The sequence below is a fragment of the Protopterus annectens genome, chromosome 1.part0 (assembly GCF_019279795.1).
Source record: "Protopterus annectens isolate FY-2018-M chromosome 1.part0, PAN1.0, whole genome shotgun sequence".
Taxonomy (NCBI): Eukaryota; Metazoa; Chordata; order Ceratodontiformes; family Protopteridae; genus Protopterus; species Protopterus annectens.
Window position 1 is genome coordinate 883,848,171 of NC_056725.1, and position 16,304 is coordinate 883,864,474.

At 40.0% G+C, this 16,304-nt stretch overlaps 1 protein-coding gene across 2 annotated transcripts in view; it reads left to right on the top strand.

Moving 5' to 3' along the window:
- LOC122795620 (CD109 antigen-like) overlaps positions 1-16,304 on the top strand; it is a 647,366-nt gene that overhangs the window by 588,235 nt on the left and 42,827 nt on the right. For both annotated transcript variants that reach the window (XM_044063888.1, XM_044063895.1), the window contains one exon: positions 3,136-3,292. In XM_044063888.1, the coding sequence (XP_043919823.1) occupies positions 3,136-3,292 (157 nt within the window). The remainder of the gene's footprint in view (positions 1-3,135; positions 3,293-16,304) is intronic.

Below are 16,304 nucleotides of genomic sequence, written 5' to 3' on the forward strand. Positions count from 1 at the left end.
TTTTTTGTTGTTGGAACAGCGATTTTTTTTCTTCCCCTAGGAAAAAAATCGCTGTTCTGACAGTTCGAAATTGTAAGCTTTTGCTTACATAGGGTCAATTAATCATAGTTTGCTTTTTTAAGTGCTCAGTGATCTCTGTTACTGTATTCACTACTTCTAGTATAGTTGGTTTAGATTTTGATTTCCATTGTCTAGTAATTGTTTTTTTGGCAGCCACCGTAATTAGACAAGGCTTTACCATGTCTAGGCAATTTCAATTCTGTATCTCAAGTCAGAAAAATCATCTCCCTCATTACACCAATCCACCCACCCAGCATCTCAAACAGTGTATCCCGCAAGGAATCCTTAAAGTCCACCAACCGGCATTCCCAGAAAATACTTTCCCAAGTATCTCTTTCTTGCTCATCACACCTCCAACATTGGCTCTCTACCTGAGGAAAAATTCTCTGTTGTCTGCTTGGGGTATAAAAATATCTATATAAACAATTCCAAGCAAAACTCCTAAATCTTCTAGATTTTGGTGCATATTTGGGAGACATACATATATCCTGTCATTGTTTCTTTATGAACTGCTATCCAGTCTCTCTTCCCAATCCTTTTTCACCTCCTCTGATTGATTCGTATAGTCATCGTGCAATATTTTATATGCTCTACTAATGATTATTTTTTAATGGCAGCTACATTCTACTAAAAACTCTACCAGTGCTGCTCTTTCATTTAGGATGCTCTTATTTCTTTCTCTTTGCCTATACTCTGATATAAATCCTTTTTAGGGAAGGCAATCTCTAATCTGCAGTCCAAATAAATTCTTGGCCTCTTCCCATTCTATTACCTTTTGCACTCTAGTTATTTGCTCCCGATATATTGATTCCTTTACCAGTTTTCTCCAATAAATTCCTACCCCCTCTTGCCTGTTCTATATATCCCTAATTGTAGTCTTCCCTATTGGCCAAATCTCCTTTCTCCATTCCAGTGTTGGCTTTGTTCTTAGAACACTTTCTGCTACTTTATGAATATAATATTCTGCATGATTATTGTTATTCTCCTTAAAGGCCTGCATCCAAAATCCCAGTCTCTCCTTGTTTCTTGAGCACCCCCCCCCATTTCATCATCTTCCCTTGCCACTTTGAATTATAGTTTTCTGCTTGTGCTCTGCATCAGAGCCTTAGCTGTGTAGCTCTGCAATACCCTTTCATATTGGGTAATCCAATCTGCCTTGTTCTACCAGAAGAATCATCTTGGCCCATTTGATTCTTGTCATCTTTCCCTCCCAGATAAAGTCCTTCAGCTCTTTATTAACTGCTATCCACAACTACACACACGGCATATTTATCAAACTGAAAGCCAAGGACAAATATAAACAAACACATACCAAATTCACTGCCAATATCATATAGTTACATTGATTGCATAAAAAAAGAAGCGCCATACTCATATGCATGCACAAACTGTTTTTCACATTGCAATCTAAGAACAGATCAATCACCATTTGATACAAAGTTAATCTGATATAACACAACCCATATGTGTTGCATATGAATGGCAGCTATTCCACTGAACCACTGAACCATAATGCTAGGTTGCACAAACAGTATGTGCATATTATTAGATACTGCAGACGTATTGTTGACAGCGTTGAAACTGCAAGCTGTCATTTTGTGTTTGCTTTTATTTATTTATTATTCAGTCAGAAGAACATTGTAGAAGAACATGTTACAACAAAATGAACAGAGGAAACTTTAACACACAGGCATAGAATTATAAAAAATGTATAAATGCTGAACCTTTGGAGGTTGCTACACCACTGTTGTTTAAATGGTTGTGTAAGTAGCTTGTCAGAACCTCCTGAGGAGTTTCTGCCTCCCAGAACCATTACCAAGCCCACCAAAGAACCAAATAGAATAACAACTGGCAACAATTTTCATCTTATTGGCAGTGGCTCATGACAGATACAAGATAATGCACCCTTTTTGGTAAAACATTAAACTGCATGTTGCCTAACAAATGATGAGTACCACATTACCTGTGCATGAATAATTGCAAGCAACTGACAGTGGATGTGTGCGTACTGCATATGTATAATTCAGCATGCTCTGCATCTACTTTAGGCATGTGCTACATGTGTGTAAAGGCTGACATGCCTCTGCATACTCTACATGACCCTTAAACATGCATTGTAGTTGTACACAGATGGGTGTCCCCCGACATGCCCTGCATCTGGCTTAGACATGGATTACATATGTGAATAGCTGAACCTAATTCTGTTTGTTCTCCACCTTTCTTAAGCATGCAATGCACTAGGAAATAAATAAATATATATATATATATATATATATATATATATATATACACACACACACACACACACACACACACACACACACACACACACACACACACACACACACACACACACACACTATTCAGTATTATTTGTCAAAAGTCTTTTCTTCGATGGACAAGCCAATAAAAAAAAAATGCCACACATGCATACACTACACTGTTATACTACTTATTTGTGCAGGGCAAAGCTGCTGCACCTCTCACTGTGGAAGGCACAGATGCATGCATCTAAGGTGCTGGGCACACTTTAGATTTTGTACAATGCTCTGCACAGACTGTATGTAGTATGGAGGTCTATGAAACACCATATTATGCAAGAGAGTGGCCAAGGTCCTAATTAGCATAGATCACACTTATAGACTACTGTTTTTACATGCATCTCTAAAACCCTTTGCTGTTTTGTAGAGCAGGACTGCTGTGCCAAGCACTGAAGGGTCTCTGAATCAGGACCCCCTCACGTAGTGACAAAGCCCCTTGCACAGCTCTACATACTACATAGACATATGAGAATTCCAGCAGTAGACTATGTGAATCTAACAATAATAATAATAATAATAATAATAATAATATGTCTGGTTGGGAAGAAATATTTTCTAGGTATTTGAATTCTGGCACATTTGGTGGCCTGGTACAAGGAAGTTATTGCACAAGGGTTTAGCAGGTGTTTCTCTCTGCATATATACATTGATGTGAGTGTGTGCTTAATAATTTAATTAGATTTGAAGATGTACTTAATAGTTTTACAGGTAAAGAGTATATTTAATCTTATTAATTCTTTTTTATTTTCTTTAGCTTAATTCCTCAGGGTAATACCACAGAAACTGGCATGGCTATAATGGAAGTCACTTTACCAAGTGGTTTTGTTCTGTCTGCAGCTGGAGTAAATCAAAGTGATTTGATTCCCAAAGTGGAAAACCAGAATGGCAAAGTTAATATATACTTCTATTCGGTGAGTTTTTTAAAAAACACTGTTTATTATTTTAACTCCTTGTAAATAATTTATTTATGAGGCCTTCAGTCAAAATGCTATGACTGTACATGTTGCAACTTCTTAGAAATAGTTTGAATAAAATAATAGAATATAACATGGCTAAAAATTTGGCCCAAGGTTTCATTAACTGTCTAACACATCATGTTAATGGCCTCTGTAAAATGACCCTGCAGTGTGGAAAGACCTCATTATCATCTAATCTGTATGTCTATAAATTTCAGTTAACTATCATGCAGTACAGATCAGCACTTCCTACTGTAGTTAACAATGGCAGCCATATCATGTCTGTAGTTAACAGTGGCAGCCATATTGTTTCTGTACTTAACAGTAGAAGCCATTGTGTCTGTAGTTATCAGTGGCAGCCATATTGTGTTAGCACAGGCAACTCGCCTCCCTCAGTCACTTTCCCCGATGCAAGCACATAGTAAAACACAGATATGCATAAATATCACATGCCCCTGTACCTGGCCCTGTTATCATCATCATCATCATCATCAACCCCCTTCTTTCCATTTTTTTACATGGGGTCAGGGTGTTGTATTAGCTGTCACCATCTCTCTGAATTCAGTGCCACACTTCTGCCTTCTTTGACACTCATGTCTGACTGTCTCAGACCCTCTTTCACATGATCCATCCACTTATTTGCTGGATGCCATTGTTTCTTTGTACCTATTTCTGTCTGTCCCAAATCTTCCTCACCAGATTGTTTTCTGCACATCTGCCCAAACTATCATAATCTATTCTCTTTAATCTTTTCTGCAAATGGAGTTACTTTGACTACTGCTCTTATGTCCTTATTTCTTTGTCTGTCCCACAGTGTGCATCCCACCACCCTTCTCAAGCACTTCATCTCCATCAACTCTAGCTTCCTTAATTGTTCCTTCTTTACTGCCCAGGTTTCTGTACTATACAGTAGTACTGGTCACACCACTGTTTTATACACCTTACTTTCAGCCTCCTTGGCATACTTCTGTCATTCACTAAACCCTTGACTCTATGCCAGCTGGCTGCAGCCCCTCTGATTCTAGCTTTGACCTCTTCATTGAGACTTCCCTTCTCCTCAAACACCCAGATTCTTGAAGCTGTTGACCTGTTCCATTATCTTCCCTTCTATCTCAATTTTCAGCTTCTTCTCATTTCCCCAGTTTGCTGCCATTACCACTATCTAATCTGTACCTAGCTTCATCCCATATGCCTTTAGTTTTGCATTCCATTCTCCCCTTTGCTGAAGTTCTTACTCAGAGTCTGCCTGTAATGTCACATCATCTGCATACAGTAACTTTGTTGATTCGTCCCCTCATACATGTTTGCTAATGTAATCCATCACCAGTATGAGCAGCAGTGGGCTCAGAGCTGTACCTTGGTGCACACCCACTCCCACTCCCACTGGGAGCCTCTCTTTAAAACCAAACACTGTTCATACTTGAGTCATTGGGTCCTTGTGCATAGTCTGCACTAATTCTACTAATGTTTCTGGGACTTTGAACTGTCTCTTGTCTGGTCAGGATAAAACAGACTAGCGGTTGTGGGTTCGGATCAAGCAGCTTTATTGTATACAAACTCATAAGGATTGAGGCTAAGTAACTTAAATATAAATGAACTAACAAACAGACTGACTACTACATTCACAGATGTTAACACTCTGGCTGTTCACTCAAAATGGCACTGCTGCCTGCATGTGTTCTCTATTTATATGCACGTGCAATTCCTAGAAATGCTTCTTAAAGATACAGCACACTGTAAGATCTACACCCTCCCTCTTTGAGAAATAAGCATGCATAGCAATGCTGACAATAATCATCGACATGCAATTTGTACAGAAATAATCTTTAGACGTAATTATACAGAACTAATTTACAAATGAAAAACAGTCACATCCAGGTTGCTGTGTATTTTATACTAGGTCTGGAAATATGACCTGATCGTGTAACATAAAAATTAGAACTGGGCTTAGCAACAGGGACTGTCAATGGGGAATGGTCAACTTTAGGGACATCTGAGACATCATCTGGAATGGGATTAGATACTGAGACATGTCCTTCAACAGGACATCGTCTTGATTGGTCTGAGATCTAGAGTCTGTATCACAGGTACGATGCTGCGGTATGTGATATTGGTTTAGACACTGGAAGAAGATGTCTCCTCTATTCTATAACCTCAGATTCCACTAGGTAGGATTTCGGCTCAGCACATACATCTCTCAGTTAACCAATTTGATCAAACCCTTTTGCCGTTTGCGTCCTCACTATCTCTCCTTCTTTCAATGGATGAAGAAATCTGCTAATTTTATCATGGTTGGACTTCTGGGATGAACGCTTTTTGAATATTTGATCTTTGATTGCTCTGGTGTTTTTAGCATTAGGCAGCAATAAACTGGAACTGATAGGCAAAGTTGTTCTAGTTTGGTTAGATAGAAGTTTCTGAGCAGGTGAGACAAGTATATCGTCATGGGGTATATTTCTGAGATTAAGTAGATTCCAGAAAACATTGATATTGTCACACGTTGACCTCTCAAGTAATTGCTTTGAACTTTGTACTGCTCACTCAGCTCGACCATTTGACTGTGGGTACCCAGGACTACTGGTAACATGGATAAAGTCCCATTTTATTTGCAAAATTATGAAACAACTGACTGGTAAACTGGACACCATTGTCAGAGATAAGTTTGTGTGGACTACCATGGACTGAGAAATGACTTTTCAGCTTAGTTATAACAGTACTAGATGTTAGATTAGGTATCAAATCAATCTCGAACCAGTTTGAATAGGAATCTACTAACACTAAGTAATGTTGACTATTCCACTCAAATATGTAAATGGCTACTGTTGACCAAGGTAGTTCAGGAATCTGGTTTAGCTGAAGTGGCTCTTTCTGCAAATGCAGCTTAGTACTATTGCATACTGAACAACATGAAAGTACTTTATCAATATCCTTTGCTAGAGAAGGCCAAAATACAAGTCCTCTTGCCCTTCTTTTTGTAGCTTTGGAACCTGGGTGGCCACGATGCAAAATATGAATATACTCATGCTGTAAGGAAGTAGGAACAACAACCTTAGGACCTTTGAAAATAATACCATCTTCCAACAATATCTCATCTCTGTAAGGAAAATAAGGTTGCACTTCTATTGGAACACATGATTGCTTTGATGGCCATCGAACACAGATAAAGTGGTTGAGCTTTTGCAAAAATGAATCAGTCTTTATGTGATCTCGTAGTTCAAGTCTTGTGGATGAAACATTGCTCACTTTCATGGCATTGAAGTCAACATTCTCTGTATCAAGCTTTTCTGTGGTAGTTCTGGGTGATCCGGACAAGGTATCAGCCAGATGAAGAAGTTTGCCTTTTGTATAGACCATTTTGAAGTTGTACTTTTGTAATCTAAGCATCATTCTTTGTAGTCTTGCTGGAGTTTATGCATAAACTTCTTTAAAATAGTGACTAGAGGCTGATTATCAGTTTCTGTCTGGATAACTTGACCATAAATATAATCATGGAACTTCGAACATGTGAACACAATAGCCAAAGGTTCCTCCTCAATTTGAGCATACTGCATCTCAGTTTGGGTAAGAGTTCTAGATGCATAGGCTACTGGTCTACCTTCTTGGAGAATAACTGCATCAAGACAAACTTTGAAGTATCACAGGAAATAATTACTGGTTTGTGGACATCATAGTAGCTTAATGTAGGTGGACTGGCAATTTTCTGTTTCAGGTCGTCAAATGCTCTTTGATGTTGTTCCAACCATGACTCAGAAACATTTTTGTGTGTTAGCTCTCTTAAGGGCACTGATAATTCATTGAAGTCTGGTATAAACTTCCCCAAATAATTGACCGTACCAAAAAAGATGCTGTAATGTTTGGACATTGTTTGGAGCTGGCATCTCAAGAATGGCTATTTGTTTGGAAAGATCTGTTCTTAAGACCAAACTGATAAATAAATGACCAACATAAGTAACCTCTGGTAGCCTGGATTTCAATTTCAGAGGACTGAGCTTAGATTCACTCCACTTGCTCTGTCCAGAATTTTTCTGAGGTTTCTGTCATGTTCTTCTTCACCATGGCTCCTACTAGTAAATCATCTACTATTATAGCACACAGATAGCCTAAAAATATGCTCCATTGCATGCTGAAAGACTTCACTGGCAGAATTTATTCTAAAAGGCATTCTGTAAAATCTGTACCTGCCAAATAGAGTATTGAATGTTGTCAGTAGTGAAGATTTGCGGTCAAGCATCACTTGCCAAAATGAATTCTTTGCATCTAAGACAGAAAAAAACAGCGGCATTTGGCATGAGGGCAGAAATTTATTCAACTGTGCACATGGGATGATGAGGTCAATTTAGTGCTTTGTTTAAGTCTTGTGGGTCAATAGATATTCCGATTTCATCCAAGCTTTTTTTATGAGCAACTAGCATGGAAGACACCCATTCCATTGGTTTTGTGACTGGAAATATCATACCTTGTTGCACCATTTTGTCTAACTGGACTTTGACTTTGTCCTGAATAACTACTGGAACTCTTCTTGTTGGTCTGGCCACTGCACTGACCTCTGGGTCTAACTTCATGGAGTACACTGTTGGAAGTCTGCCTAGCTTGTCCTTGAAGACATCAGCATATTCTGAGAAAATAGCATCGGTGAAACTGTAACTAGGACATGTGCTTACATGATGAACTTCTTTGGCAAAGGAAAGGAATTTCATTCTCAAACTGTCTCTTAGACCTAATAATGACTGTACTGGTCTTTTGACTATATAAACTGCAAGCTGTAACTGTTTCCAGCAGAATAACATGAAAGCACTACTGAACCTTTGGTTTGAATTTGTTCACCAGCATAAGCAACAAGCTTCACACAGTTGGCCAAATAAAGTAATTCGCCAGTTCTCAGTCTAGCAAATGTTTCTGCTGACATAACATTGCACTTTGAACCAGTATCCACTTTAAGCTCCATGAGTTTACCATTAATTAGGATAGTACAAAACACTTCATTTTTGCCAACAAATCAACTATATTAACCTTTTCTTCAACCACTGATACACCATCTACATAAAATGTAGAGCTACTGCTTTCTATATGACCAACTTGCTTTTTTGAGTGACTTTTGCTTTTAAAAATGGTTCAGCTTTTTACACTTATGGCATTGCTGACCAAATGCTAAGCACTTTTCTCTTTTAGACACATGATTTGTACCATAAATATGACAGTTGACTATGAGAGTTGATTTGAGTTATGCTGACTTACCCCTGTGCTGCACTCAGCATGTCCATTTTACTGAGCTAGTCTTAGAACTTGCTGGAAAGTTACAGGGTTTGCTGAGAAATCCTGTAGGGACTGCAGCTGCCATGTGCTTGGGCCTGCTTCTGTTAGCCACATGCTGCATGCAGTCTATATTTGCTCTAGAGCCTGCTGAAACCATGCTCTTATCACTTACAAGTATATTTGTGTGCCTTTCTGTAAGCTCATGTATTTGACAAATCTCTATGGCTTTGGTCAATGTTAAATCACTGATTGAAGCAAAATCTTTCTCACTGCAGCAGTATTAACACCACACACAAGCTGTCCTGTATCAACTCATCTTTCAAGTCACCAAATCTGCACGTTTTAGCCTTGTTTCTCAAGTCAGTTATATAAGCAGCAAAAGTTTCTCATGGCTTTTGGTCTCTTGTGTAAAATAAGTTCTTCTCAAATGTAAAATTTGTCTGGGGATTACACATTTCTTTAAATGTGCACTTCAAGCACTCAGGGTCCTCCCTTGTTTCAGCTGGTACAACAATATGATGGTTTTCCTCCTCTCCTGCATATACTGCTGGTGCATACACAAATGAATGCTCTCTTTCAATGGCTTCTGACCCAGCTAGATTAAGCAGAATAAATGCCATCATATGTGCATCTTTGTCAGAAAAAGCTGCTTGCTTGAAAATATTGTATTCCTGGTCAGATACTTTCCAATTCTATGCAATGTTATGATGAAACACAAGTGGAGACAGTCTAAGAAATGCTTCGGCCATGCCAACACACACAGTAATAAAGGCTCTTGGAAATATGTACAAAAATACATACACATTTGCTAGAATTCTCTGTTATGTCAGAAACTTGTAATTATGCTCATCAGCACTATAGACTCTTTGAAATAAGTGCACTTTGCAAAATAAGTCTCCATAGCACAAGAAACACTCTGAAACCACACCTTATTACTATAAGAAAAGATGCAATTGTACTTTGCTAATAAACTGTATACGGCAGAAGAAGCTCAGAGTATGAAACATTTCAAATGAATGCACTTTGCAAATGAACTCTATACAGCATAAGAAACTTCTTGAAATAGCTGTACAATGTAAAGTAACTCTGTACAGTGTAAGAAAGACTTCCAAATTATTGCACTCTGTGAATGAATTGTACACAACACAAGAAACTTCACAAAATGACTGCACTTTATGAAATAACTACTTTGGCTGTACTTTGTGAAATAACTGTACTTTGCAAACAGTAAACACTTTGAAATAGTTGTACTGCAATGAAGCACACACTGCAAATAATTTGCACACTTTTAGATACTTCGAACAACTCTAGTTATACTTTGAATAATTTTAATCAATGCAAAATAGTAGCTCATATAAAAAAAGTGGTTGTTTAATGAAAAATGCAGTCATTTTGACTTTTTTATACTTGTTTTATGCTTGTATTGCATTCAATATGCTCATTTGACTATTATCACACATGTTATACTTTTCTTGTGCTCGTTTTGCTCTTAACATGCTCATTATGCAAGTCGGGAGTAATTCTAAGCATTTTCATAAGCATTTGGAATAATTCTATCAAATGTTGTGGCTTTGAACATTTCATTTAGCTAATAATGTGTTTTGTGCTTTGCGAAAGCTCTGTATCATTTTCTTTGCAAAATAAATCATTTAAGCAAGTTTTAGTACCTGAAATTTGTTTCTGACCTTTTTGAGGTGATCCACTCATTTATATTCCCCCATCTCTAGCTGTGCACTTCATGGCTTAATCTCTGGCTTGTTTCTGGCTTTTGGCTCCATGTCTCATTCACATATCCCAGTTCTGACACCATGTCACTCATCCGGTCAGGATAAAACAGAGAAGTGGTTGTGAGTTCAGTTCAAGCAGCTTTATTATATACAGACACATCAGGATTGAGGCTAAGTAACAAATATAAATAAACTAACAAACAGACCGACTACCACATTCATAGATGTTAACACTCTGGCTGTTCATTCAAAATGACATGGCTGCCTGCACGTGCTCTCTGTTTATATGCACGCACTCCTAGAAATGCTTCTTAAAGATACAGCACACTGTATGATCTACAGAACTACCACAGTACTGCCCAAATCAACTTTCTTGGGACCTTGTTATGTGCTTTGTCCAAGTCTAGGAATGCCCAGTTGGACTCTTTTCTCATATGTATCTTCTTCTCAACTCTGTCTCACTTCAAACATTGGATGATGGACTACACAGCCTACATCCTGATTGGAATCCAAACTGCTCATCTCACATCTTACCTTATATTACTCTGCATCCTGATCTGAATCCAAACTGCTCATCCCCAGCTTACGTTATACTACTCTGCATATCCTTTTATCAATCACCCTCTCCAGAACTTTCATGCAGTGTGACAGGAGTTTGATACCTCTGTATTTCCCACAATTGTGGATATCCCTTTGCACACGGGCACTAGTATGCTTATTCTCCAGTCATCTGGGATACGCCTTTATCTCCACACTGCTATGAGTACCCTCCAAAGCCATTTCTCCCCTATCTCACCCAGCATCTTTATCATATCTGCTGTGACCTCACCTGAGCCTACTGCTTTCACTCACTTCATTTTCCTTAGTGCTATTCTTGCTTCTTCTAAGATGGGGTCCTCTTCTTCTCTCATTGTAGGCTGTATAGTCCATCACCAGTACAGTACAGCTTCTTTGGGGTTTTCTTCATTCAGAAGCTGCTGAAAATACTCCTTCCATCTGCCTTTGATGTCCTGATGAGCAAGTTGTTGCTGGCATCCCATATGAAGGGTGTGACTATCTTCCTTACCTTTCTGTCTTTGTCATGTAATCCAATATAGTTTCTTTGTGCCAACTACTGAGTCCCTTTCCAGAAGATGGTTGAGTGTCTCTGATGCCCTGTTTTTGCTATTGCACCTCCTTTCTTAGATTTTTTGTTAGACAAGCAGTATTCTTTCCTAGCCTGGTCTATCTTTTCTATCTCCTACTTTTCCTGTATTCCTTCTTTCTGTTGATGACTTCCCAGACTTCTGCATTCCACCACCAGCTTTCTTTATGTACCTTATTTCCATACTTGCCTTGGTATGTTCTGTAGTCCTCAGACATGTTTTGAATTGCTGCCATTCTTCTTAAACTCCACCCATTTCCTCTACTTCTTGAGGTGCTAGCCCCCTGAGTAATTCCTTGAACTGCTGTGCTTTCTCTCCAGTCAACTTCCTGATATTCAGCCTGGTCACTGTTGACCGTAGAGCCTTCTCTGACCATTGCTTGCAGCAGCTGATTGTGGGAACCAGTGGTTTATGCTGTGGGTTGACTTTTTCACTGAGGATGACCTTGCAATCACTGATTCTATTCCAGTGCCCTTTACTTACTAAGAGGAAGTCTACCTGAGTTGCATGTTGGCCATTCTTGTATGTGATCTTGTGACTCTCTCTTTCTGAACCATGTGTTGGCTACTATCAAGTCATCTGCCAGGCAGAAGTCTAGAATAAGCTCTCCTTCTCTGTTCCTGTTGCACCACCCATCTGGACCCAGACAGTCCAGGCAATCCTCAGACAGAAGGAGAACATGCAACCTCCAAACAGGCATTGACTGGATGTCAGGATTGAACCGTGTACCTTGTGCATGGGAGGTGAAGACCTAAACCATTATATCAGCTGTGTCTATCTTGCCCTGTTGTCGGAATTCCCATAATGTCTCTTTTTGTCATGCAGTGGTAGTTAATGCATGATTACTGTCAATTATTAATTCCAGACATTTCACTTTCACAATTCATATCCTTCAATAAATAAAGACATGCTGTGGAATAGACTTTTATCCTATGATGTGAAATGTTGCAGGCATTAAGTAATGCCCAAGATCCACAATGTATATTAAAAAAAATATATCATGCTACACTAACTTGTTAGTGCAGTGGGCTAATGTAGGATTTTCTTCCATAAAGGCTGTATAGTTCAAATAGTTCAAATTCCTTTTCCCCTACCTTTGGACTTTTTTTTGCTTGTTTTCTTTTTATTTATTTATTTATTTATTTTTTACGGTATATCCCTGGTCCCTAGTAATGAATCAGAAAGCTAATATCCTAGGTGGGAAAGTGCAGGGTTTGAATTCTGTTTAGTGCCTTTTAAGGCAGGCCACTTATTCTTGGTATCTAGTGGTTCCCAACAGTTTTTTTTGAATATGTGCCTTTAAGACATATGCATATTTAGTACTCCTGGTGGTTAGTGGTTCTCTCCACCCCTTGACCCCAATTTGTTTATTTGACACAAAGGCACTCACAAGAGTTATCCTGGTGACTAGTGTTTTCTCCCAGTCAAAGCTGCATCCTCTGCACCATTAAAGTAGGGGCTTGTGGAAAGGTGACAGTCATTTGTACCCTCCCACACAGGCAGACAGACATGAGCGCGCGCACACACACACACACACACACACACACACACACACACACACACACACACACACACACACACACACACTCACGCATGGAACTTACCCCTCTCACCTGTACACACCTGCCTAACTTAACCTCTAACTCCCTTGTAATTATATCCCAGACAGACACACAATTGCACATACCCTCACATATGCTCCTTGCATGTTATCACATGCACACTTCCTAACCTTACCTTGGTACAAAACTCACCAGCACTTGCCTCTACTATGATAGATTATAGCATGGTGCTAATTTCAAATGGCTGAGAAATACAATGAACCATTCAGTGCAAAAATGATGTCCTTCGATAATTAGCATATGTGTCTCCTTCAGACTGCCTCATTAACATCTAGCTTGGCCAGTGGGACTAGTCATCATGGTGCTGTGTGTCTTTATTTAAAAGCTGTCTGTGCTAGGGCTGTCTATGAATTCAAGAAAGTTCAAAGTATACTGTTATATCGTGGTAAGGAAGGAGACCACACGGTTTATAGAGTTGTAAGGCTTTTCTTTATTAAGAGCCTCCAGGTGCGCACCCATGCTTCTTCACACAACTTCTGCAAGTCATCTACTACACAGAACCAACAAGTTACCAGAGAATACAGAACCAACAGTACATGCTGAATTCCCCACAGCGCCCCTACAGTACAGCAACTACATTACCAGCCCGAATACTACATTCCTCCCCTTTTAAGCTAAGACATACTGTCTTACATAAGCAAAACTAGGGAACGAGTTCCACAATGCATTTAATCATTTACTTGTAAATAACAGGCTAGCTATTAACTGGTTACCATACCATCTACCATTTTTTTAAGGCTGGTAATCTATACATGCACTTTTATTAACATTGATAGTCCTTCAAGTAACTAGGTTTAACCAGCACACGCTTAGAATGGCGCAGTGGTACCACCTTAGGTGATTCCGGTGTCACTTTTACCACTTCAGGTATCGGTGTGTCCTTCCCTGGAACGGTTGGATCCTCAGAAACCTCTCCTTCCACGTTCTGGCGGTCTCCTCAATTTATCCTCCTGCCACTGCGAGCCCTGGTTCGAACTTAACGATAGTTCCGAGGCCAGCAGTTCCATGGCATCCTTCTTCTGTTCGCCTCAGAATTTGGTCTACATGTCTCCTCACTACGAAATCTCCATTCAACCTCACCTGGTACGACAATGGACCAGTGCTCTTGACAATGAACCCTGGAATCCACTTAGGTCCATAACTGAAATTTCGTGTCATCACTGCATCTCCTTCCAGAAAACTTCGCTCTTTCCGTCTTCTATCATGACATTCTTTTTGCCTCCACTGGGTCCCCTCCACCTTTGCTCGGACATTTGGATACACTAGATCCAACGTGGATCTCAATCTACGTCCTTGCAACATCTCGGCAGGTGACAAACCCGTGGTAGATTGTGGAGTAATACGGTAGTTGAATAACACCCTTGATACTTTTGCTGCTATACTTCCCTCTCCAGACTTTTTCATCATTGCTTTAAAAGTCTGCACAGCTCTTTCAGCACAACCATTTGTAGCTGCATGGTAAGGCGCTGATGTAATATGTACGATACCATTTTTTCTCAGAAAACCCTTGAACTCTTCACTCGTGAAACATGAAGCATTATCGGATACAATAGTCTCAGGCAGTCCTTGACTACTGAAACTCCTCCTCAAGCATTCAATGGTCACGAGAGAAGTGGGTGTCTTGACTTGATAGGCATCCATCCATTTCGAATGAGCATCCATGATTATCAAAAACATGGCCCCCATGAATGGTCCTGCATAATCTATATGAAGTCTCTGCCAAGGCCTACTCGGCCACTCCCATGGATGTAGTGGCGCCACCGCAAGTTGCGATGTTGTTGACATGTTTTACACTCATTCACAACGACTTCAATCTCGTGGTCCAACTTTGGCCACCAAAAATAACTTCGGGCTAAAGCTTTCATTCGGGTAATGCCCACATGACCTTGGTGCAACTGCTGTAACAGTGCCCGTCTTCCTGGGAACGGAATTATCACTCGTGCCCCCCACAATACGCATCCATCTTGCACACTCAACTCTGTTTTTCTCACCTCATACGGTCGAAAAACTGGATCCGTTTGTTGGACTGGCCAGCCTTGCTGAACCCACTGAAACACTCTAGCAAGCACCGGGTCTTTGTGTGTCCAAACTCTCAGTTCTTTAGCAGACACCAATGTTATGTCTTCCATCATCAAAACTCGGTCCTCCGCTTCCTCTTCTTGGATATGCCCTGGCATCGGCAATCTACTTAGTGCATCTGCATTACTATGGTGTTTTCCAGGCTTATAAACAATCTCATATTCATAAGCTCTCAACGTTACAGCCCATCTCTGAATGCGAGGAGAAACCATCTGCGGTACCGCTTTCATCTCGTTGAATAATGACAACAAAGGCTTATGATCCGTGCAAATAGTAAACTTCCTCCCATAGAGGTATTTGTGAAATCGCTTGATTCCAAACATGACAGCTAAACCCTCTTTATCTATCTGAGAATAGTTTGACTCCGCTGATGTCAAAGTTCGTGACATGAACCCAATGGGTCTCTCTTGTCCATCTGGCATCCGTGTGCCAACACAGCCCCTAATCCATAGGGTGAGGCATCACATGACAAAACTAAGTCCTTGTGACTATCGTAATGCACCAAAACTTCTGAAGATTGCATTAGTTCCTTTGACTGTTCAAACGCTCTGTCCTGTTCCTCTTTCCACGACCACTGAGCCTCCTTCCTTAATAACTTATGTAAAGGAGCTAACAGTGTTGACAGATTTGGCAGGAACCTGTTATAATAGTTAAGTAAACCTAAATAGGCTTTCAGTTCTGTAACATTTGTGGGTGCTGGTGCCTGTTGAATGGCTTCCACTTTGTTTGGCAGGGGGTGTAGGCCTGATGCATCCACCTTGTAGCCCAGGAATTCTGCTTCCGTTGCCATGAAAGCACATTTACTCCGCTTCACCCAGACCTGCCTCTCGCAGTCGACTCAGCACCTCATTCAGCCTCCAGATGCTCTCGAATGTTCCTTCCTGTCAACAGGATATCGCCTAAATACACAGCCACCTTTGAAATTTGTTTCTGACCTTTTGAGGTGATCCACTCATTTATATTCCCCATCTCTAGCTGTGCACTTCATGGCTTAATCTCTGGCTTGTTTCTGGCTTTTGGCTCCATGTCTCATTCACATATCCCAGTTCTGACACCATGTCACTCATCCGGTCAGGATAAAACAGAGAAGTGGTTGTGAGTTCAGTTCAAGCAGCTTTATTATATACAGACACATCAGGAT